The sequence below is a fragment of the Pseudoliparis swirei genome, chromosome 9, assembly GCF_029220125.1.
Source record: "Pseudoliparis swirei isolate HS2019 ecotype Mariana Trench chromosome 9, NWPU_hadal_v1, whole genome shotgun sequence".
NCBI lineage: Eukaryota > Metazoa > Chordata > Actinopteri > Perciformes > Liparidae > Pseudoliparis > Pseudoliparis swirei.
The window spans coordinates 20,004,651-20,028,237 of NC_079396.1; the positions used below are offsets into that span (position 1 = coordinate 20,004,651).

The 23,587-nt window shown below is 40.2% G+C and overlaps 1 protein-coding gene across 6 annotated transcripts; it reads left to right on the forward strand.

The window, feature by feature from the left end:
- The first annotated feature begins 423 nt into the window (after positions 1-423).
- kdm5bb (lysine (K)-specific demethylase 5Bb) lies at positions 424-23,395 on the forward strand. 6 transcript variants are annotated; one of them, XM_056424164.1, is made up of 32 exons: positions 424-639; positions 1,443-1,678; positions 3,584-3,730; positions 4,373-4,442; positions 7,469-7,775; positions 9,171-9,248; positions 9,665-9,787; positions 9,877-10,047; positions 10,782-10,838; positions 11,686-11,832; positions 11,987-12,080; positions 13,196-13,308; positions 13,548-13,706; positions 13,881-14,000; positions 14,088-14,246; positions 14,656-14,837; positions 14,975-15,137; positions 15,271-15,390; positions 15,706-15,900; positions 16,198-16,379; positions 16,516-16,640; positions 16,898-17,048; positions 17,188-17,302; positions 17,653-18,008; positions 18,749-18,887; positions 18,996-19,175; positions 19,812-19,973; positions 20,064-20,549; positions 20,631-20,715; positions 20,803-21,011; positions 21,093-21,347; positions 22,493-23,395. In XM_056424164.1, exons 5-32 carry the CDS (start codon positions 7,623-7,625, stop codon positions 22,628-22,630), a joined length of 4,617 nt encoding a protein of 1,538 aa, XP_056280139.1. In that variant the 5' UTR covers positions 424-639; positions 1,443-1,678; positions 3,584-3,730; positions 4,373-4,442; positions 7,469-7,622; the 3' UTR covers positions 22,631-23,395. The 6 variants fall into 6 exon arrangements, with proteins under 6 accessions (XP_056280139.1, XP_056280144.1, XP_056280142.1 ...); XM_056424167.1 differs by lacking the exon at positions 424-639 and adding an exon at positions 21,749-21,777 and having other exon boundaries at positions 951-1,678; positions 22,493-22,580; XM_056424168.1 differs by lacking the exon at positions 424-639 and adding an exon at positions 21,755-21,777 and having other exon boundaries at positions 951-1,678; positions 22,493-22,580.
- The last annotated feature ends 192 nt before the right edge of the window (positions 23,396-23,587 follow it).

Consider the following 23,587-nt stretch of genomic DNA (forward strand, 5'->3'; position numbering starts at 1 on the left):
CCTGATGAGCGGAGCAGAGACGAAGCGCTTCACACGTCGTCACCAGGAGACGGAGCACCGAGCCACTCGAAGCAGCAGATTCCACAAACTAAAACAAGGTAGACATTTCCATTTTATCCCCGTGCAATTTAATATCTCCTTTTTAACAAACCGTAAAAAAAACCTGCCACCTGATTACTAACTGGCCTACTTATGTTGGCTGTTTGCCACCATGAGGTTGATATTTGTGGCTCAACTATTGAAATGAAATGCAATGAAACATTAATGTTCCCTTCAGAATAAACCCGACTGATATTTGTGATCCTCTGACGGTTCATCCAGCACAGCAAGCCAACACTGTACTTCCTCGTCGGCGACGGCAACGACCAGAGGCATTATGGGTTTGGGTCGCACGTTTGATTCTCATCACTGTGATATCTCAGTAACACCTTTTTTTTAAGGGCAAAAACATCCACTTTGCCTCTGAAGGTGAACTGATTAGAATGTAGTGGTCAAGGTCACTGACCTCGCCTCCATCCTTTTCCGGTGAACGCGACATCTCACGCCTCGATTCCACCGGGCTCGTCGATATGTTTACCGAACTAATGATGCTGCCAAAATATTTCACCATCGAGAAGAGTTGCCTCGGTTTTTATCAAGGTGAAGTTTTGTCTGTAGTCATTATGTGAATAATGATTAAACAAACAAGTTTAGTATGTCTGTTGATCAAATGGAAAATTAAGATCAAATAGGAAGTAAGTTTACATTCACCAAATAATAAAACAATAAACATATTTCACCATCTTCTGTACTTATATGTAAATTTTTTAAGATTATAGCACAACAGGATGATAATATACAGATATCTGTATATAAGCTATTTAGCTAACTTCTAACTGGAAAACCCTGCATGATTTTAAAGGTGGAAAATAATTAATTTCATTTACTAATTTGGGGTATTAACATTTTATAATACTTCATATTTCTACTTTACTACATTTATTTGACAGCTAAAGTTACTTAACCTTCAAGATTAAACGTATCATTTTATAGAATGCTGCACTGTTTATGAACATTAGATTAGTCGTTAGTTTCCACTTAAACTGCTGCAATATTAAAACATCAGTAATAACAATGCAGCACATTCATGATACATATTTTCAAATAAAACCAATTAACTACATTTTCACAATTACATTTCCAGAACTTCATGTCTCACAATATTTAGAAATCACTGAAACTGGAGAAATCTGACTAATGAATCCATGTAAGTTAGTGAACTTTACTAAATCAAAATTGCTCAACTATTCCTAATGTTAATCATCTGTCCACCAGATTATTTCAGGTTTCTGTTTACATTCTGAAATCATCATATGCATCATTTCCCACCTCACAACACACTTTATCTGTTTTCGCATTTAACTAACGTGAATTATCTCTCTAACCGTTCTTTCTTGTGCCAGTTAAAAGACCTCCCAAAACAAACCGTGACTAAAACAACATTTTGAGGAGTAGCTTCATGCCAGAGGACCGTCAAAGTCCTCCCGCCTCCCTTTCTCCTCCAGCTGGAGAAACACACCGTCTGCAGCATCTGGAGCGGCTTGTCGGTGGAGACATGGCACTGGTCCAGGATCAGTGCAGAGGAAGGTCCCGGTCTGTTTGGAGCCTTGCAGACAAACAAATAAACTCAGTGAACATGGTGAGATAATTACAATGTATTAGAAATGTGTAGTTTGGTTTTGAAGCATCTATCTCACTTCTGCAAGTCTGCACCGGTGTTTACCTTCTTTATCTATGCTGGATACGAGTTGTATCCAAAACCTCAGCACGGATAACTTGGATTTAAAATGGCAGTTGTTTGTGTTAACATACAAACAGATGTGGCTCATATTGATATATCTAAAACTGTGGGTGTTGATCGTTTGATGAGTTAGTCACTCAGCCAAAGCTTCTTCATCTTCATCCTCAGACCCTCAGAAGAGCCTCTTTTTGTACATATCGAAGTTCATATTTCAAACTTGAATTTATACTCATGTCTTTCAGATATGACTCAACTTATGTGTTCCCATTCTTGTTTTTTTAGGTTTTTTTTACTCTTAACAAATGTAAAAACAGAGCACAAATACAATTCGATACTTCAGACCGTTATGCCTGTCTGTACACTGAGCTGATGAATATGTAAGTAAGAAAATTCCATAACTATGTGCATTCCATAACCAACTAAATTACGTGTGGCACAATACAAATAAACCCAAAATGAATTGGGGATTTATTAGTATTATCGGAATTTCACCAATCTAATTTACTAACTTTCTTAACCTGAATCATTACAAAATTGTGGACACATATTTAAGTTCCATTTCTCCATGTTTTATTTATTTGAATTGATTTGCATTAAATGTACCTCAATATTAAATCCTAAAGACTTGGTTGCCCTGTAACTTTTCCTCTAGCGCCATCGTCAGGTCAAAATGTAAATTAATTTAATATATCAATGAATAATATGTCAAAATGGATACCTGCATAACCTGAGTGGATGAAGTGGATGGATATATTATTCATTGACATATAATATATCAATGACCTGCAAATCTAATGGCATTCCCATCAACCTCAGCTGTAATGTATATGTAAGAGCATACCATCAGCTAAACTAAGATGCTTTACATCAGCTCTTCTCATCCACTGGTGGGCCTCAGAGCGCCACCTAGTGGGCAACAGAGGCACTAATGGTTAGATTAAATTAAAAATACAATTGACAAAGCTAGTTATCTAAATGTACTTGAGAATAAACGTAAATAAAAATGGTAATGAAAATAACGTTTGAATATCACCACACCAACATCCCGACACATCAGGTAAAGAGAAATTCCCTGGATTAAGTGTCACAAAAAGTGACACGCTCTAAAGCGTGTGGTGAGGAAATATGACCCTGACATTTGATGGATTAAAATATTTATTTGATATGTATTATTACAGCTGACAGTGTTATAAGACATATTTACAGCCCAGTTTATTCTTTCCTATTTTCTTTGTTATGTATGTTCTTTTTTTGTCATTTATTTGAGACGGTGGACCTCAGTTTGTATTCACAAAAGGTTATTTATACTTGTCAGATGCAATTGCAGTGAAGCAGTCAATGCAATTCTTTGATCTATATTGAACACTTATCGGTCACTATTGATTTGGTGTACCCTAACAACAAATACACTACCAACTCCTTCGAGGAATATCCATCTCTTTCGCTCTAAAACAATCCACTTTGTTCACCAGCTAATTTCTAGTTATTGCACAGTGGTTTATACCTGGAATCCACCGTGGCTGGTGAGTGGTCCTGTGTTTGTTTTCATTTTTATCCTCATTCCTTTATTTTCGTTCTCGTTTGCCTTTTACGTGCGGTGTCTGTCTGGATTCAGGGTACAAAAGCAAAGTTAGTCGTGAGTTGCGACATCAATTATGGAGCCATCAATAAATCAATATGGTTGAAAAGGTCAAGATAAACTTGACGAGTGAAGCTGAGAAACAAGAACTCATCCGGTCTGTATCGATAAACCACTTTGCCGTTGATCTTATTAAACTTTCTGAATGGAAACTTTCTTTTCAGATGAAGAAAGAGTTGGAAGGTACAAAGAGATTTTCCACACCGAGCAGCTGATCCCTGGAAAGAAGGATGCAGCCGACGACCCTCGAGGCCATTACACCGCCGGGAAAGAGATCGACAGTCATGTGCTCCATGCACATGAGTAAAATGGTCCGTAATACCTTGAAGCTCATACATTAGCTAACGTGTGACTTTACTGCATCACATTAAGCAACATTTTGCTCATTACACGCATCACTTGCAGAGAGGTAGATGAGCGGATCCACTCTCACTGTCCAGACTGGAAACGGCTAGTTGGCATCAAGTACCAGCCGCCCACTGTAGTTCCTGGTGGAGACCTGGCCAAGGTCCAGAGGGCTGTGTGCATGCTGAGCAACACCACTGCTATTGCAGAGGCCTGGGCTCGACTTGACCACAAGTTTGATCTGATGTACGCTAAGCGTGCCTTTGTCCACTGGTATGTGGGTGAAGGTATGGAGGAGGGAGAGTTCTGAGGCCAGAGAGGACATGTCCTTTCTTAAAAAGGATTACGAGGAGTTGGGTCAAATGAACCCCGATTCTGAAAATGACGACGAAGGCCAAAAACATTGAATCATGTGACTGATATTTTATCCTTTACTGAAGCAATAACTATTTCATATCTATTCTGTGTATCTCCTAAACTGGAGTTAATAAAATTAGCTTTCTCCCTGCCATTTATGTTTAACATCAGCTTTAGATTCGGAAGACAGACCGCTAAAGTTGTATTTGAATTGTGCTTTGAAATGGTCGTGAAACTTGTTTGGGATGCAGGATGTTACAGTTGTCTAAGACGACACTCGGCCACCACCACGTCCCCATTCGGCGAACACAAGTCTGAAAGGTGAGTATATTCAGTGGAAAAAATATAAAATGAATACTTCATCTAAGAGATACATTTTAGCTTAGCTTAGTGTGAAGGACCGCAGGAAACTCATCTACACAATGGTGAGGATAACAGGGGACAACTTGATTTAAAGACAGCATTGATGGAGGATGCAAAGGTAACAAACTACTTTAGTATACATTTGATGTACTTGAGCAAATCCATTTTATGCTACTTTCTACTTCTACTCCATTTCAGAGGAAAATATACTTTTTACTTTCCTATACATATATAACATTTACTAGATGATCCCAACAGTATGTGAAGTAGTCCAAATTAGCTAAGTTACAACCTTAACGTACCACTTACATATTACTGAATGTATAATACAACAATAATACTGGCAGAGGCTATACTTTAACTTTGTACATTCTGTTGCTAACAAATGTGTAACTTAAGTCATATTTTGGAAAGGAGGAATTTGACTTACAGTTATGTATTTTTATTGTAATATTGCTACTTTTATTTAAGTAGGCTATTTGATACATATTACTAATATGACGAGCTTCCGGTTCCAATTCTCCCATACATAGTTGTACGACCCTGAACGATGTCAAAATATACCTGTTTGACGACGTTCTTTGTGCACGACATCAGCCGGAAGAGAGCCTCGTGGTTGTGCAGCAGCAGATGTTATAGAACCGAGAGAAGCATCCAATCAAACTGCACGCTGCCTATTTAAACAACGAGTCCCGGCAGCCGTGAAGGTGTCACCTGAACGTATTCATCCGCGTGTAAAGTGTAAACAGTAGATCATCTACAAAGAAGAGACTTGTTTCACAGATTATAATGTGCTACTCCTTAATACTACAGGGACATAAATAGTTTGTAACGCTTTCATAATTATGTGCAATGTTTTGTTCTGCAGCATGTGGAAAATATAAAGGATATGATCTTCACTCGATGAAGATTTTAGGCTGCAGATGGACACATTTCAGTTTGTATAATCTGTCAGGCTTTGAGCAGTAGTGGAAAGTAATTATATACATTTACTCAAGTACTTACCCTAAATTATTTTTTTAGTATTTTTATGTTATACCACTTTTACGTTATTATTATGAATTCAGACACCGGGCAGTATACATTTGTGATAATTAGCTCCACCATTACCAGCTGCAACATTAAAGTGATGCTTCAACATAAATGCATCCATGGTTCTAATCATATTACATAACATAACATACATATATATAATTATTATTATGATGATAATGAAATGAACCGTTCTGAAAAATTGGTCATTTTACTTTTGGTAAATAAAAATATTGATTCCAACACTTTTGTACTTTTACTTGAGTCATATTTTTAATCCAGGACTTTTTTACACTGTGTAATTGCTACTTTTACTTCAGTACAACTGCTGCATTGGAATATCCCAATTCAGACTGTTTAATATATCCTTAATAATAACCAAGCAAAAACTTTCTTTTTCAAACTTTATTTGTATTGCCTTTTCATCATAGATAGAATACTTACATGGAAATACAAAAACAGAAAAAAGGATCTGGATTGCTTTCCCCTCAAAATCAGACACATTTGGGGTTTGTTGTCTTATTGTTGACGCATAAATATCGTCCATTTCTCCCACTTCTCACAACATCTCTCTTGTGTTCTTATCCTGTGAGTTAACAGTTACATATTACCGAAGTTGAGTAACATATACAGGACTGTCTCAGAAAATTTGAATATTGTGATAAAGTTCTTTATTTTCTGTAATGCAATTAAAAAAACAAAAATGTCATGCATTCTGGATTCATTACAAATCAACTGAAATATTGCAAGCCTTTTATTCTTTTAATATTGCTGATTATGGCTTACAGCTTAAGAAAACTCTAAAATCCTATCTCATAAATTTTAATATTTCCTCAGACCAAGTAAAAAAAAAGATTTATAACAGCTGAGTGTTTGTCAAGGCTCAGGAAACCCTTGCAGGTGTTTCGAGTTAATTAGACAATTCAAGTGATTTGTTTAATACCCTACTAGTATACTTTTTCATGATATTCTAATATTTAGAAATAGGATATTTGAGTTTTCTTAAGCTGTAAGCCATAATCAGCAATAATAAAAGAATAAAAGGCTTGCAATATTTCAGTTGATTTGTAATGAATCCAGAATGCATGACATTTTTGTTTTTTGAATTGCATTACAGAAAATAAAGAACTTCATCACAATATTCTAATTTTCTGAGACAGTCCTGTATATATAGGATAGCATATATCCCAGAATTTTGAGTATACCATATATACATGTTCCCAAAACTGTAAAGTTTCAGGATATATTCCAAATACAGTGCTTGGTATCCATTTACTGCCTCACATTTCCTCCAACATTGTTGAATAGACCGATATTTGCTTGTATTTGGGGGGTAATGAAGAATCTATAAATTTGTTCAAGTAGGATTTTGTAAACCGTTGTTTCCTCCAAATATACAACCAGTCATCCTCCGTAATATTCACATCAAGTTGTTTTTCCCATTTCAGTTTTACATACAATGTTGTATTTTCTACTTTTTCGATCAGATATTGATATTAAGTTGATGTGTTTATATATTTCTTTGAATTGTAAACTTCCATTGTGGTTCTGATTATTCCATTGCTATCCAGGTTAACTGTGTGCTTTATGTCTCTATCTGATTGTTTAGACTGGACACAAAGGAAGCTCAATCTATCATGTGCTAAATGATGCTGAATCCATGACTAGAATGTGTGGTTACTAAAGTTTTAGGCTATGATACGATTAGAAATTAAAATGTAACAAAATGATATATTTATATAAAAGAGGGTGTAAACAAATATTTATTGCACTACAACAGTGACAAGAACTATCAGACGTAGTTTTAACATCACTTTCACATTACTTAGAACTCTGTGGTGTCTAGTTTTTTCAGCGGACGTGCTCACTGCCTTGGAACATTCTCCTCGCTGTGTGTGTGTTTGTGTGTGTGATTGTGTGTGTGTGTGTGTGTGTGTGTGTGTGTGTGTAAGCTGCCTCCTCTAGTGCTGTCGACGACGATTGCCACCGAGTCTGACCGTGAGCAAACGGGACTACAAAAAAAAACACTCCGGGCGAACCGTAACACGGAGATACTTCTTCGTGTGACCCGTCCAGTACGAGCTACCAGCGGGTCGGTCCAAAAGGATGAGCCAGCCTCGGCCGGACGAGTTCAAGCCTCCTCCGGAGTGCCCGGTCTTCGAACCAAGCTGGGAAGAATTCAGAGACCCGTTTTCCTTCATCAACAAGATCCGACCCATCGCCGAAAAAACGGGCATCTGCAAAGTTCGCCCGCCTCCGGTGAGTGCATTTAATAACGAATCAAAAAAACGTTAAACCGTGAAGCCGTAGAGTAGATGGACCAAGCCGATGGGATTTAAAGGGACTTTTCAACATGGCGGATACAACGTTAACGGCTGCGCTCATTCTTTGTGCTGCTCGCAGCTAACCAGCTCTCGTTTCTGGTTATTAACGCCACTGCGGCTCCGTTTTTGGGGCTCGGTTTGAAGCTCGCTGGCTTTAATAATGACGTGTCGGTGTATTAAAAGTGCGTTTTGCTCGCGGGTTGCCGTGTGTCAACAAAGCGTCGGTGCTCTGCTCACTGAGCCACTTGGCTAGCTCGGCTAACGCTAGCCAGAAGCTCAACAGCCAACCTGTCACAATGTAGCTCACGGCTTTGACGTTATGTGGCGATGCGGAATCCATTCCTCCTCCTTCTGCGCAGAAGATGTGATGCTAATAAGATAAACGTGGATATTATCACTTGTTATTACCCGTTGGCCCTTTTCAATGTCCTCACATCCATGCAGTTGAGGTTAATTATTGATTATTTGTTGAAGATCATCATGATGCAGTTGGGTCGTTTCCATCCATCACTTCTCGACCCACTGTCGGTTTCTAATGACAATCTGTAGCAGCGTGTGTGTTTATGTCACGGGTCAGGCTAAATAAATGATCCCTTTAATGTGTTGGTTGTCATATAATTTGCCACATGATGAGGTACACTGGGTTATTTAAATATAAAGTCCACTACCATTGTTAAATAACAAGTTTTGACTTTTGAAGTTGTTATTCAATGCGTCATGTTATACAACTGTGCAATGGTGTTGCAAGTTGGTATACTACCAATGTATTGTCAGATAACCAGTGTTCATGTATGAGCCTGAGTTGTAGGGTGTTGTCCTCCATGTTGGCTTTGTGGTAAGCTGGGCTGGTGAATGAGTCTTCCATCTGGCCATTTTGTGTGCCAGTGGGGGATGTTGGCTCTTGGTTTTAAAGAAGCACTTCTCTTCTTCCACAATACTATGTTTTTGTTGTGAATGCAAGGTTTTATTGATGCAAATATAGATCTGTGTTGTGAGTTACAAGCTGAAAAAGATCACCGTGTTCTTTTTGTGAGAGCAAGGCCTTGCTTTTCTGCCAAACTTTACATTAGTTTAGAAATCTGTAGCTTTGTAGCAGATTATTAAACCGCCTCTTGTATCTGCCTAATTTAAGTGACCATGAATAAAGGATATAGAAATGACTTGAATTTGACAAAAAAACAATTATCTTAAGATACAATCTGCAAAAAAAACCAAATAGATTGGTCAATATAGCATCTTAATACAATTATAATATTCAGCACCGCATACATATCCAGGCTATGTTTAATTATGACCTTTATGTGCCATTGTATGTATTTCTGCTTTTTAGGGTTGGCAACCTCCATTTGCTTGCGATGTTGACAAACTTCACTTTGTTCCTCGGATCCAGAGGCTCAATGAACTTGAGGTGAGTTTTGTTAATCTGAATATATATCAGTGAATATCTAACCACATCTGTTTGTGTGTCAGCACTATAAAAGTGTACGTTTTAATGGCACGTTTTTTTTACATTGTTTATGTAATTAATCGGCCTATACAGGCTACACTGATGATAACAAAGAGCACGTTATGAATGCCTTGTAATGATATTGTAATAATGGAAGCATTGCTATTTAGACTGTAAATTACAATTCATAATTGTTATTTAACCCAAACTTTACAAATATTTATTTTAAACAATAGGACACACTACCCTGTTCTTGAATATAAATTCAGCTTCTTTGTATTTGATTGCCTTGGTTTGAAAGCCTTGACTGTGTCTTTAAAGATTTCCTTGAGCTTAATTAATTTGTAACTGACTATCATTTCTTATATCGTATCCAGGCAGAGACCAGAGTCAAACTCAATTTCTTGGACCAGATTGCCAAATTCTGGGATTTGCAGGGATGTGCCCTGAAGATTCCTCATGTGGAGCGGAAGTTTTTGGATTTATATAAGCTAAATAAGGTTAATAATTGACATCATTGTCACTTGTTTTTAAATGTACATTGCAATTAAACAACTTGCCCCATTCACGTAACTCTCTGTCGTTTCAGCTGGTAGCAGAGGAGGGTGGATTTGACATTGTCTGTCAGGAAAGGCAATGGACAAAGATTGCTATACAAATGGGTTTTGCCCCCGGCAAAGCTGTTGGCTCACACCTGCGAGGGCATTATGAGAAAATTCTCTATCCCTACAATCTGTTTCAGAGTGGAGCAAACCTGCTGGTGAGTTGGATGCATCATTATGACGACATTTCTTGTTCCTGCTGATGCTCACTAAGAGAAGCTGTCATACAACTGTGTGGCTCATCGGTAAACAAAACCCTAATAAATAAATATAAACCGATGCATATTAGGATATGCATGTTCTAACTATATTTTATATTAAATATAGATGACTCTTTTTCTTGAGCTAAGTTAACTCTGTTGTCTGACTAATATGCTCGGCGTGTATTCACAATTAATTTATCTGGTGTCTAGTTTTGTAATTTAAAAGCTTTTGCACCCAAATATTCCATAACACGTTGCCACAGTTTATGAAAGTCATTGGATTGGTCCTAGGTGACCTCTTTAACCCTCCTGTTGCCTTAGGGTCAATTTGACCCCATTCAATGTGTAACCTTCCTGTTACCTTTATATTTACTGACAAATTTGACCCCAGCAATTAAAACCTCCAGAAAATTATTAGAATTAATATTGTTTTCCAAGTTTAAGTGTGAGGTACTTTATGTTTGTTTGTTGACTACCTAAATAGCCCTTTAAATATATTTTTAAAAGTTGATATTTCTTATATGTTTGACACAGTGAAAAACAGCCTGGGGTCAAATTGACCCGAAAGAACACCGACATTAAACATTGAATGGGGTCAAATTGACCCTAAGGTAACAGGAGGGTTAAGAGGTCATTTCGCTTATTTTTTTTCTTCTTTTCAATTACCCAATTACCCTTACTTGCCTCAGGCACCAGAGCCAGCTTCCAAACAGATGCATTTGAAGGCTGACCCTGAACTTGAAAAGGTATGTGTGTGTCATGGTTAAAAGCCACTCTCAATTAAGAGAAATGCGTGTTTATCTACATCTGGCCAGTAGACTCTATGTACAGCTTCTTGTTGTCATTTATTCCAGGCAGAGTAATATGTATCAACCCGTCTTAAAATGGTGATTACCTGGTTTTACAGCAAAAAGGATATCCTCAAATCAATGACTTTCCAGCTCTAAGAGTTACTCTCCACTTAACATGCATCAAATACAATTTTTTTTTTAAATTTTGTTTGTCAAAGGCAACAGTTAATTTGCTGCCAATTATTTATCAGTTCAAATATTGTTACTGTCTCTCTTCTATTCTACAAACAAGTGCAACTTTAATTAAACCCAACAGGCTGCTTCTTCTTGAATGTCTGGTATTATTTACCTGTTCACTCTTGCCTCACATCAAATCTGTTTCGGTTTTCTGATTTGGCATGTTCCTCCTTAGTTTCCCTGTTTAGGGTGACAAACTGGAACTAAACATGTCCTTCCTTGGGGTGTTTTAAGTTGAAACAAAGTTAAAATACTACTACCTTTTAAGTTGTATATCCCAGTTTGGTAGCTGTGGATTCTTACTAAAATCTCCTTTATTACAGTTTGTAAATGGAAGTAATAATTATGTAAAGAGATCTCATTTTAAACTACAAGCTGTGGTACACTCACACTTCCTGTTTTAGACATTTTAGACAATGACATATTTAATTTCGGTGTTTTGGTAGTCATATTTAACTATCTAATAATCCATTCATAACCTACAGGTAATTCCAGTTGGACACCGGCATGTTTTTTTTTAATAGCCATTGAGCTGTGGTTTTAATTGGCATGCTATTTCCTTCAGAGTGTTGAGAAGCCAATCCAGCCAATGGAGAGCACAGAAAGCCTGGATAGCAAGGACACCAAGCTGCAGGACCAGGCTCAGAGGACGACTGCCCAGACGCCCGACACGAGCCCCACTGCTCGCAGAGCAAAGCGCATGAAGTGTGAGGTGGGTGTTGTTTGAGAGAGCCACAAACACCTGACGTAAAACTGTCCTGAAACCATCAGCACAGACTTTACTTGTCACTATTCTCCACATATTTCCACATCGTGATTTTAGTAGTCTTAAGTTGCCTGCCCTTAATTTCTCACTCTTTCTGTAGTCCGTCTGTGTGAAGACAGAACCAGGTGAGCCCGGTGACAACAAGCCCAACCTGAGGCGGAGGATGGGTTCGTTTGTCGTCAAGCAAGAACCAGGTCAGGCTCCACATACCAGAGTGAACACATTGTTACCCTAATGATATTTACAATAATAATGAACATCAGTTAAACTATCCCTATTTACCTTATGAATACATTAATAATAAGATGTATTCACAAGCAGTATATAAACACTTCACTTCAATTACTTTTAATATATTGGTTCATTAGAGGTGTGAATCTTTACTGGCCTCGCAATTCAATTTAAATGCAAAACCATTCTCGATGTATCGCTTCCTTAATTTAAAAAGAAATTACACATTGCTGCAATTTGAACTCCCATTCATTTAGAAAAAGGCTTTAATAAATCCGTCCACAACTAATAATATATATATACAGCTGCATCTTTTCAATACCACTATCTGTGAGACACGACAGTACATAAACATCTACAAAAATGTTCACACAGCTCTAAGACAAAGCTCTGACCTGTGGGTGACTGTGGGTCAGGAGCAGGTACGTCTTTAAATCAGAGGATCAGTGGTTTAATCCCTGCCTCCGCTAGCCCTCGTCGATGTGTCCTCGAGCAAGACACCCCGTAACTGTGTCTCCGGTGTATGACTGTAAGTCTCTTTGGATAAAAGCGTCAGCGAAATGTAATGAATGCCGATGGCAATTAACACTCCATGAGTTAGCCTATTGTCAAGCAGGCTTTGCCTTGTTCCGAGCTCTTCTACTCTTACTTGGTTTGAGTCACTGCATCCCCCGACATGGTTACAACACACCACTGGAATTTCAGCCTGCATACATGTTTATTTATAGCCCAACATTATTGACAACAGATTAGCAAATATTGGTAGGGAGAGCAACCAGCTAGTTGTGAGCGTGTGGGAGAGAAATCATGTGAGCGTATGTGTGTGTAAGCGCCGCCCTTGTTGAAACACAGAGATCAAAGGAGAGGAGAGAAAAAAGTGCGTCAGTAAATGACTGCAAAACGCAGTCGATATTCACACTGAGCTGGAATGAAACTAAACCCTTAATTATGTTGCATCGTGATGCGTCTTAGATTAAAGAAATTTCCGCACCTCTATCGTACATTAATAAACACTTGTTCCTTGAAACAAGTTTTACATTTAGTGATGGTGTCCGCAATGTTTCCTGTTGTCTCTCAGAAAAAGAGGTTCCAGTGAAACAGGAACCAGTTGAAACTAAAGAACCAATAATTGAAGCTGACAAATCCAAGTCACGGTACAAGAAAATCATCCCTCCTGTTCTTCCGAGTCCAGTAAGTAGAGATGTCTCCTATATCCTCTTTTGTGATATCAATGTGTAATGCATCATCAGGAGTCAAAACACAGCTTAAATCACTTACTCTTATATTTTTGCTGGAAGAATTGTATTTGTTGAGCTACAGTTTGTGGATAGAAACCCGATTAGTTGTGCTAATAATGCAGCTATTTCCCCCCCCCCCCCAGTTGTCGTGGCTCTGAAACCGATTCATTTCAAACTCCTTTTTGTTTTCAGGTGGATCTGGTTGTGTGTCTGGTGTGTGGCAGCGGGGGAGATGAAGAACGCCTGTTGCTGTGTGACGGCTGTGACGACAGCTACCACACCTTCTGCCTCATCCCTCCTCTATCAGACATCCCCAAAGGAGACTGGAGGTGCCCCAAGTGCCTCGCTCAGGTGAGGATAATGTCTGATCGAATGACTCAAAATGACTCTTGATTAATGAACTGTCCTGTCTACTCCTAAAAGAGAGTTTATCCAAACATGTATAACATAAGAATAGAATATAAGAATGTCCCTCAAGCACATTTAACGTGTTTGTTCACTGTCTTTTTTTTTTTTTGCCCACAGGAATGCAACAAGCCTCACGAGGCATTCGGCTTTGAACAAGCATACAGAGACTATTCCCTGCGTGCATTTGGACAAATGGCTGACGCTTTCAAATCTGATTACTTCAACATGCCAGTTCATGTAAGTACCAACAGTTTCAGTCAATCTGTCAGTAAGTATTTATATATATTACCGGTTTTTTTATGTTGCTTCATGCATTTATTACAGATGGTACCCACAGAGCTGGTGGAGAAAGAGTTCTGGCGTTTGGTGGGAGCCATCGAGGAGGATGTTACTGTAGAATATGGAGCAGATATTGCCTCAAAGGAGTTTGGGAGCGGATTCCCCATTCCGAATGGAAAATTCAAAGTTTCCCCGGCTGATGAGGTAAACCAGAAAAGCAAGCCCCCCAGATCTTAAGCTAAAACTCAAATCCACTTAAAAATAATTGATTTTTTGACATTTGGTGAATCCATCCATCCATTGTATAGTTATCTGGGTCCAGGTCACACTTGATTATATCATGAGGAAATTGTTGTTATATACTGTGAAGTATTTAGAAATGTGATATGATAATAAATAATTAAATCCTATATCATCCTGACAGGATGATCAAGAGACATTACATTGCATTCTACGTGGTGTTGAAAGGTCTTAAAAAGTCTTAAATCAAACTTAAAGACTAAGCCTGTAGTTGTATTTGACTATGTAGGATAGTATAAATCTAATTTACAATGACGTGTCGTGAACAGTTTATTCCTGTATTATTAAACTCTGTATGTTGTCTGTCTTTCAGAAATACCTGAAGTGTGGCTGGAACCTCAACAACCTGGCGATGATGAACCCTTCTGTACTGACTCATGTGACAGCTGACATCTGTGGGATGACGCTGCCGTGGCTTTATGTTGGCATGTGCTTCTCCTCCTTCTGCTGGCACATTGAGGATCACTGGAGCTACTCCATCAACTACCTGCACTGGTACTTAAGACTTTGGGGATTTCCTTGATGAGAGCAAATATAATATTAATTGTGGCTGATGATGGTTAATATCTGGTCTAGACTATGTTTTTGTTTAATTTCCAGCTTAATCTTCTGTTTATCTTTTTCACTCCCAGGGGGGAGCCCAAAACCTGGTATGGAGCTCCTGGTTTTGCTGCAGAACAGCTGGAGGAGGTGATGAGGAAACTGGCCCCAGAGCTGTTTGAGTCTCAGCCTGACCTATTGCACCAGCTGGTCACCATCATGAACCCCAACACCCTGATGGCCCACGGAGTCCCAGTACGTATTTATGTAGCTTCTTGACATGCGCTGACCTTCTATGTTTTATCCGCACTAATGCACCGTTAACATTTTCACAAACAAGCAACTTGTCTTTTTAACAGGAACGTAAATTATCTTTTGTCTCCTTCAGATTTACAGAACAAACCAGTGTGCTGGTGAGTTTGTCATCACGTTTCCCAGAGCGTACCACAGTGGCTTCAATCAGGGCTTCAACTTCGCTGAGGCGGTCAACTTCTGCACTGTAGACTGGGTAGGTATCACTTCATACCTTGCTGTTTGTAAAAGTAATCAAAATACTTCCTCAGGCATAATTGTGTTAAATAGCAGCTCTTTAAAAAGCTGGAGACCTCCTTTTTTCAAAATGTGTTATATATGTAATATAACATGGAGAGAAACAAGAACTGTCTGAAGGTTAATTTTAAGGGTGTGTGACGTTGTTTCAGCTCTGTAACCTCAGCTGCAGGCTTAATGGCCAACAACTCATGTGATGTATTTTCTTGGTGGTTTGTACACGACATGTATAAACTGTCCTTACAACCCATTTCATGTTTCTCTATACCACCAGATGCCTCTTGGCCGGCAGTGTGTTGACCACTATCGTATGCTGAGCCGGTACAACGTGTTCTCCCATGATGAGATGGTGTGCAACATGGCCTCAAAGGCAGGCACGCTCAACGTTGTCCTGGCGTCAGCTGTCCACAAGGACATGGTCAGCATGCTCCGGGAAGAGCAGAAACAAAGAGAGAAGAGCAAGAAAATGGTACGATAGCCTCTTTTCTTAATCGCAAATACACTGTTAAACTGACTTCACGAGTGTATGCTCTCTGTGAAATATGGTGCGAGTACAGAGCTAACTTTCTGCAGAACTTAAGGTTGTTTCATATAATACATATGATATCAGTCACTTTTGCTGTGTGTGTTTTGTTGATGCTAATGCAAGGCTTTCCTCACAACAATTACATGTTAACTACAGTGTTGAGCTGTGTGTTCACTCAAACAAACAAGCTCATGGTGTCAATTTACTCTGAACGTCTTTGTTGTTGTCTTACACCTTCAGGGGATGGTGCTGACCAAGAAGGCAAAATACGATCACCTCCAGGACGACGAGCGGCAGTGTACCAGGTGCAGGACCACCTGCTACCTGTCCGCTGTCACCTGCTCCTGCAGCCCAGGAGTTCTGGTCTGTCTGCACCACATCAACGACCTCTGCTCCTGCCCCATCACCAACTACACACTGAAGTAAGTCCCTCTGGAGCTAATTAATACTTAACGTCAGTAAAAATGTATTTCATCACGGACTACCCTGGGCCTCTTGAAGTACATTTTGCTGTCTCATTATTACCTCATAAATTAGGTGTTCCATTTTCTCCTGCAGTCTCAGATACACACTGGACGAGCTGTTCCCCATGATGAATGCAGTGAAGCAGCGAGCTGAACTGTATGATGAATGGGCCTCTCTTGTGAAAGAGATTCTTGAGGCTAAACTAGAAAAGAAGAAAGGTAAGCAGCAAGAGCCATTCAGAAAACAAAGCAATAAAGCATCATACCAGTGATTTTGCATGTTAATAAATGCTCCATATGCCCTATTTTAGCTTTTGAAACATTGCTGCTATGGTTTTCTACGCTAATGTTACAAAATGCGATCCCTGTGTCTAAAATTCATTTTTTTAAAGAGTTGTTGTTTATGTGTTTAATGTTCTCGATCTGTGAACGTTGCCCTGTGTAAAATGGTGATTAACCAGGTGTTCTGTCCTCAGGCTTGCAAATCTTTCGCTCCCTTCTTGCTCAATCGGAGTCCAAAATGTTCCCGGACAACGACATGCTGCGTCGGCTACGTCTGGTCACACAAGATGCAGAAAAGTGCTCCTCGGTGGCACAGCAGCTCTTGAATGGCAAGAGGCAGACCAGGTAGCGCTAATACACTCTGCAACATCAGATTCATAGATTAGCTGTCTCCACATTTCACTTCTTGTTTTCTAATGTCAGGAAGCAGAATTAGTGCCTTAATGGGGTTCATTCCCTTAACTGATTGCACGCTCTTTCCTAGGTATCGTTTTGGAAGTGGAAAATCACGCAGCCAGCTGAGTGTGGAGGAGCTGAGTTCATTTGTGAGGCAGCTGTATAACCTCTCCTGCAGTCTCCCTCAAGCTCCCATGTTGAAGGTAGGAGAAATTAATCCATTAATAATGTAAATACTTATTGAATCTGAGCAGACACTGTGCTTTTGGATTAATATTGTATGGTGTGACAACGCACCTTACACATTTTAATCTGCACGGACAAAAATTGCGACTTTTAATGCGTACGACCACAACATGGCTGCTCACAGTGAATGTTAGCAAGGAATAACTACTGAAGCCTCATTTTACCTTTTAAGATTAACTTCTGAATACATTCTACGCAGTACTAGTACTGTGGAGGTTGTTGCTTACATTGAAAGCACATTAGGAACGGATCTCTCTAGCTATTGATTGTAATTTGACTTCCTGTATGTTTGAACCAATGTCTTTAGGAACTCTTGAATCGCATCGAAGACTTCCAACAGCACAGTGAGAAGGTCCTGGCAGACGAAGTTCCCAGCGTCGCTGAGATCCAGGGCCTGTTGGACGTCAGCTTTGACTTCGACGTAGAGCTGCCTGAGCTGCCCCGCCTGAGAGTGAGGCTGGAGCAGGCACGCTGGCTGGAGGGGGCGCAGCAGGCCAGCACTCAGCCTACCACCCGGACTCTGGAGACCATGAGGAGGCTCATCGACCAGGGAGTCGGCCTGGTGCCTCATCCATCTGTGGAGAAAGCCATGGCCCGCCTGCAGGAGCTGCTCACTGTATCCGAGCACTGGGAGAACAAGGCGAGCAGTCTCCTCAAAGCCAGGTGAGGACAGCACCGACGGATCCATGACTGTTACTACGACTAAGCCACCGGGTGTAAAAACATCCAATAGATCACCAAGAAGATATGATAGGTTGCTCTGGTAATACCTGTCCCTTTCTGTCCAGGTATTTGCACTGATTGTACGTGAATTATGTAACATTACATCGGTGCTCCTGATTTTGCTTCATTTTAATTACAGCTAGTGCAAAATGCTGCCGCTAGAATATTCAACAAGACCAACAAAAAGTGAGCACACGTTTAGTTCTGCCCTCATTCCATTGGTACTCATTGCTGTTCAGTATTAACTGTCACAAATGCTTTTCAAAGGCTTTAATGGCATGGCTGTCAGCAATGTGCATCTCCCCATTATCAGAACAACTAATTTCAAGACAGGCGTAGTGTTATGTTCCCTCACCATGCTTAGTTTACTGCAGCTTTGAATTTTGGATTTCACAGTATTGAAAATATGATTTAATAAAGTGTTCTAGTGTGTTTGCCCAAGATGTTTGACACTTCTTTTGGATTTGGATTCCATCTAAAGAGTCTTGTTTTCAAAAGTCTGACTAAAAATGTGCTTACAGGATGTTTTGAACGTGTTGTTGGAAAGATATTTCAGAATGCTTCCTGTGAAGATGTCGGAGGAAAATGCCAAGACAGTTGTCATAGAGAGTCATTCATTTGGAGGTGATGCAGGATTTTTTTTACCTACAGTATGTCATTTGTGTTTTACTGCCCATCAGACCACCACACTCCATAGAGACTCTTAGTGCTGCAGCTGAGAAGACGTCTGGCATCCCCGCTTGCCTCCCGAACTGTCGCCTTCTAAAAGACACCGTCAGAAAAGCCAGAGAGTGGCTTCAAGAAGCTGAGGAGCTCCAGGTTAGGACGCACTCGACATTGCATGACTTCAGTGGGGGTTTAATGGATAACTATTATCTCTGTTGGTTGGTTTGAGTCTGATTGTAACATTGAAAATTGCCTTTTCAGGTCGGTGATTGCGCACCGATGATGGACAGCCTCTCTGACATGGTACTACGAGGTCAAGCCATTCAAGTCCGCCTCGAGCCTTTAGAACGGCTGGAGTCTTTAATGATGGAAGTGCAAGAATGGAGAGAATCGGCATCGACAACCTTCCTTCTGAGAGACACAACCTTTACTTTACTGGAGGTAAAATTTATCATTTAAATGGCAATTTAGCCATTCGGCAGCACAGAAGCTTGAGGATAACTCCCTTGTTCACATACATTATTTAGGAGCCATGACTAAATAAATTTCTTTCTTTTATTTCATAAGAGAAACAGAATATGTATATGTAATAGAATACAACTAATTCATAAATTAGGCAGCATCGAAGTTATAACATTCAGACATAATGGGTGTTTAAAAGACTGCCTTCCTCCTTCTCTCGCTTTTGTCCTTGTTTTCCATCCCACTATATATTTTTTTTTGTGTTGAGACAAATTCAGTAAGAAATTCAAGGTGTCATTAAATATTCATTTTAACTCTACTGCTAATGCAGGCATTCCTAAACGTGTAATCAACTACAAAGCACTCCATAATGTAGCCCTCCTACCTCACTAACCTCCTGCACCGTCAGTCCAGAAGGACTTGTACCTGGGTTACAGGGCCTTCTCCACAGCTGCCCCCTCCCTCTGGAACCTCTCCCAGACACCTTGGACATTATTCCACAGTCCTCTCTTCTAAAACCACATTCTGTGATTCAGTAGCACCATTCCCTTCTCTGTTGTTGTTGTAACTTGGACTCCTGGCACACACAAAACAACACTATTTTGTTATTCACAGGTCCTGTGTCCAAGATGTGAAGTTGGTAATGTAGGTTCTCCAAAGAGGAAGGCCAAGAAAGGAAAAGAATCGCCGAGAAGTAACAAAAAGAAACCGCCACGGCTAAATACTCTCAGTGACGTGGAAAAAGCTCTTTTAGAAACCAGAGATTCTACCTCTGCAGTAAGTAGTCATTGTAAGATAAATGTATAAGCGACTGTGAACCCTCCCCATCAGGAGATGTACTGACTCAGTCTGTATTTTATTCACCAGATGGCAACTCTGGAGGAGCTGCGGGAGAGGGAGATGGAGGCTTTTGCTAATCTCAGGGCAGCAAATGAGTCAAAGCTCCTTCCTACAGCAGACTGCATGGACCTGAAGGTGTGCGTCTGTCAGAAGGCGCCCATGGGTGCGATGTCACAGTGTGAACTCTGCAGAAATGCTTTCCACAGCGTGTGTGTCAGAGACCCGTCGGACTCCTGCGAAACGCAGCCGTGGCTTTGTCCGCAGTGCCAGCGATCGGAGAAGCCTCCCTTGAACAAAGCCGTCTCTCTGCTCGCGTCCCTGCGGCGCATCGGGGTGCGCCTGCCGGAGGGCGAAGCGCTGCACTACCTGGTCGAGAGGACGGTTAACTGGCAGCAGCGAGCACAGGAGATCTCGCAGTATTTTAACCTACCGGAACTGGAAGAGAGACCTGGAACTCCTCCCATTTTAACTCGCTGGGCATCGGGCAGCCATGATGATCACAACAACACTCAGGTAACTCTTCATCTCACTCTTCATCTGAAAAAATATTTCTGGGTGCCAATGTTAAGTTTGGTGTTGATGTTTTTCATACAGGCTCCGTGTTTGACTCCAGAGTGGAGTGGGACAAGCCATTCTCAGACTGTCTTCTACACCGAGCAGAGATGCATCCCGCTGCAGGGTCAGTGCCCGCTTATTTTAAACTGCAGGGCCATGGGTTGTTATCGATTATTATTGTTTATGTTCTGGGTGTTTATCTGTGCGACAGGCCTGAGTCATGATCTCGAGGAGCTGATGGTGGAGGGGCTCCTGCTGCAGGTGTGTCTGCCAGAGGTGCAGAGCCTCTTCCACGTTTTATTGGACAGAGCCAGCAGCCAGCACACAAACCGATGCATGTCACCACCGCAGGAAGAATCCACAGACTGTGACAAACGCACGCAGTTTAACTCTCAGGGAACAAATCTGCCACTGAACCAGGTACAACCTCTTCCCACCAAATGAATAGATTAAATCACTCCTAAAAGCTGCCTCAACATCAGTTGTAATTGTTATTTTTAGGATGGCGTCAATGGTGTGAGGGAAACTATGATTGACTCGGAAAAGAAAGCAAAGCGGCATCTGGAGCGGGAAGGGTTAAATGCAGAGCGCAGAGTGAAGGACAAAAAGCACTCCCATAAAAGACAGAAGATGAATAAAAAGAGGCCGGCCTCGACCTCGTCCTCTCCACGCTCTGATTTCTCGCAGTCCGATGACTCTGATGAGGAAATGGCTGTGTGTCCGGCAGAGAGGTGCCAGCTGCCAGAGGGAGACGAGGTGAGAAAAACACTCAATAGATTATTTCCTTCTACTTCAGGAAGCAGCATGTATAGAACAAGTATTATGTAACACAATTGAGTTTAGCTGCAGAGAAAGACTTTTGCAATCGGACTCCGTGAATGTGAAGCATCTTTGTTACACGTAGGTCACGCATAAAAGAATGCAGGTGAAGGAAAACTTACATTTCTCTGGGAAAAATGCCTTTTGATGTTTTAACTTGGTTGTGTGTTGGAAAAGTTCTTTTGGTTGCAGTATCCATCCACCCTCACCTTTTTATTTGTGATGTGTCAAAAACAAATGGATGTATTGACAATTCAGTTTCGTAACGTAATTTCTAGGAGACCAGGCTGAACTGACCCATGCTTAGTATAAAACTCCTCTTGTGTTTGCTTTTTGAGCTGCAGGAGAAGGATGGTCACAAAAAGAGGTAATGTTGTATAAAAGGGTATTAACTTTGGAGGATGTCCACTGAAGCCTTCTACTTGATTTAAGAGGACTGTAGATGTTGTCCTAAACTTCTTCCACTCTAAAGCATGATAGTATGTATAATTTGAATGGCCAGTATATACAAAACTAATGATAACAATATTCTTAGTGTACATGTGAGCGTGTTAAGGATGTTAAGATAAAAAAGAAACGTGGTGCTTAATCTAAATAAAGAACTAGAGCACACTTATTTTATTAATTAAAGCGGTTATAATCAATAGTTTTAATGTACATGATTGATCACATGACTACTTGTGTGTGTGAAAGGTGTTGCTCACACTGAACTCACCTGACTGCAGTTCCCCTCAGCTCCATGGAAGGTTTCAGTGCATTGCCGTTTATTGTTTTGGTTTTCTGGCTCCGTAGCTTCACTGTTTTAGTTCACTTCCTGCTCAACTATCTGGTGAACATAATGCAGCTGAAAAGCCTGACGATTCCCTCAGAGAAATGTGCATTGCATTAATCAGATGGACAGAAAAACAACTCTAAATTAATGATGTTACTTTGTAATTTCTGGATATTATTCAACTGTTTCCCAAAAGTTCACTTGATAACATGCTGCATCTCAGTGGCCAAACAATGAATGAATGAATGCAGGTGTCCTGTTAAATCATGTGCCATCGTGGTTCAAGCAGCTTGTGTGTGTTTGCCTGCAGGTGAATTGGGTCCAGTGTGACGGCAGCTGTAACCAGTGGTTCCACCAAGTCTGCGTCGGTGTTACAGCAGAGATGGCAGAGAAGGAGGACTACATTTGTGTCAGGTGTACACTGAAAGATGGACACATGAGGAAATGAAGAGAAAGTAAAGAGGTCTGTTTGTCATCAGTCTGTTTATTCGAGCCACCAGTTTGGATATGTCACTGATCCGAAGCCCCCCCACCTCCTTTTGTAACAACGGTGCTATCTCTACTTTGACTTGTTGTCCAGAACTATAATGTTTAGTTATTTTTTGTATTTTTACTATATATAGATCTATATCTATATATAGATCTATATATAGATATATATTTCTTTCTTCTTATGAATTGTTTGTGGTTGTCTCAATGAAATGAAAAAAATACACAGGATGTGAAGTGTGCTGCATGAGATTCCATATCATCAGCGCAAAGGAGTCTTTATAACATTAAAGAGGTAAATCAAGGGGTAATGTTATCTCCTCTGGAACCTCCTTGCATGTTGAACCAGAGCTAAGGGGAAGGGAGTCACGGTTTTCATCCTCTATTCCCCCCAAAAAATGACTATACGTTTCTTTAATATCCAGTGTTTAGTACATGCATCTTAATATAATTATTCCCATTTTTTTTGTAGAATAGGTTTATTTATCTGAGCAATAATTTGTGTCCGAATCAACTTAAATGGCTTGATCTCCGCTGAGATGTGTTGGTGCTTTAGCGATGGTGTGATGTACAGAGAGCTACACAGATGGATGGATTGCATGTGTGCTGATGGCCGATGACATGTTACCACCACAGCATGTAATGCAGATCTTGTGGGGAGGATTGTGGGGTAGCTGAAGATGTTACAAGTTTATATTGTGGAATAAAGCCCTTTTTTGTTCTATGGAGAAGTCCCATCATTTCACTTGAAAACATGGAAGAAAGAAACCACTAGATGTCCCCGAAGACATGGTTTGATATGGGACAACTTCTGAGTTTAGCTTGTTTATTGTTCTTTGTATCTAGTGTACATTTCACCTGTTGGTAACCAAGTTCTGAACTTCACAAATAAAAATGCATAAAGAGGAGAGGTCAC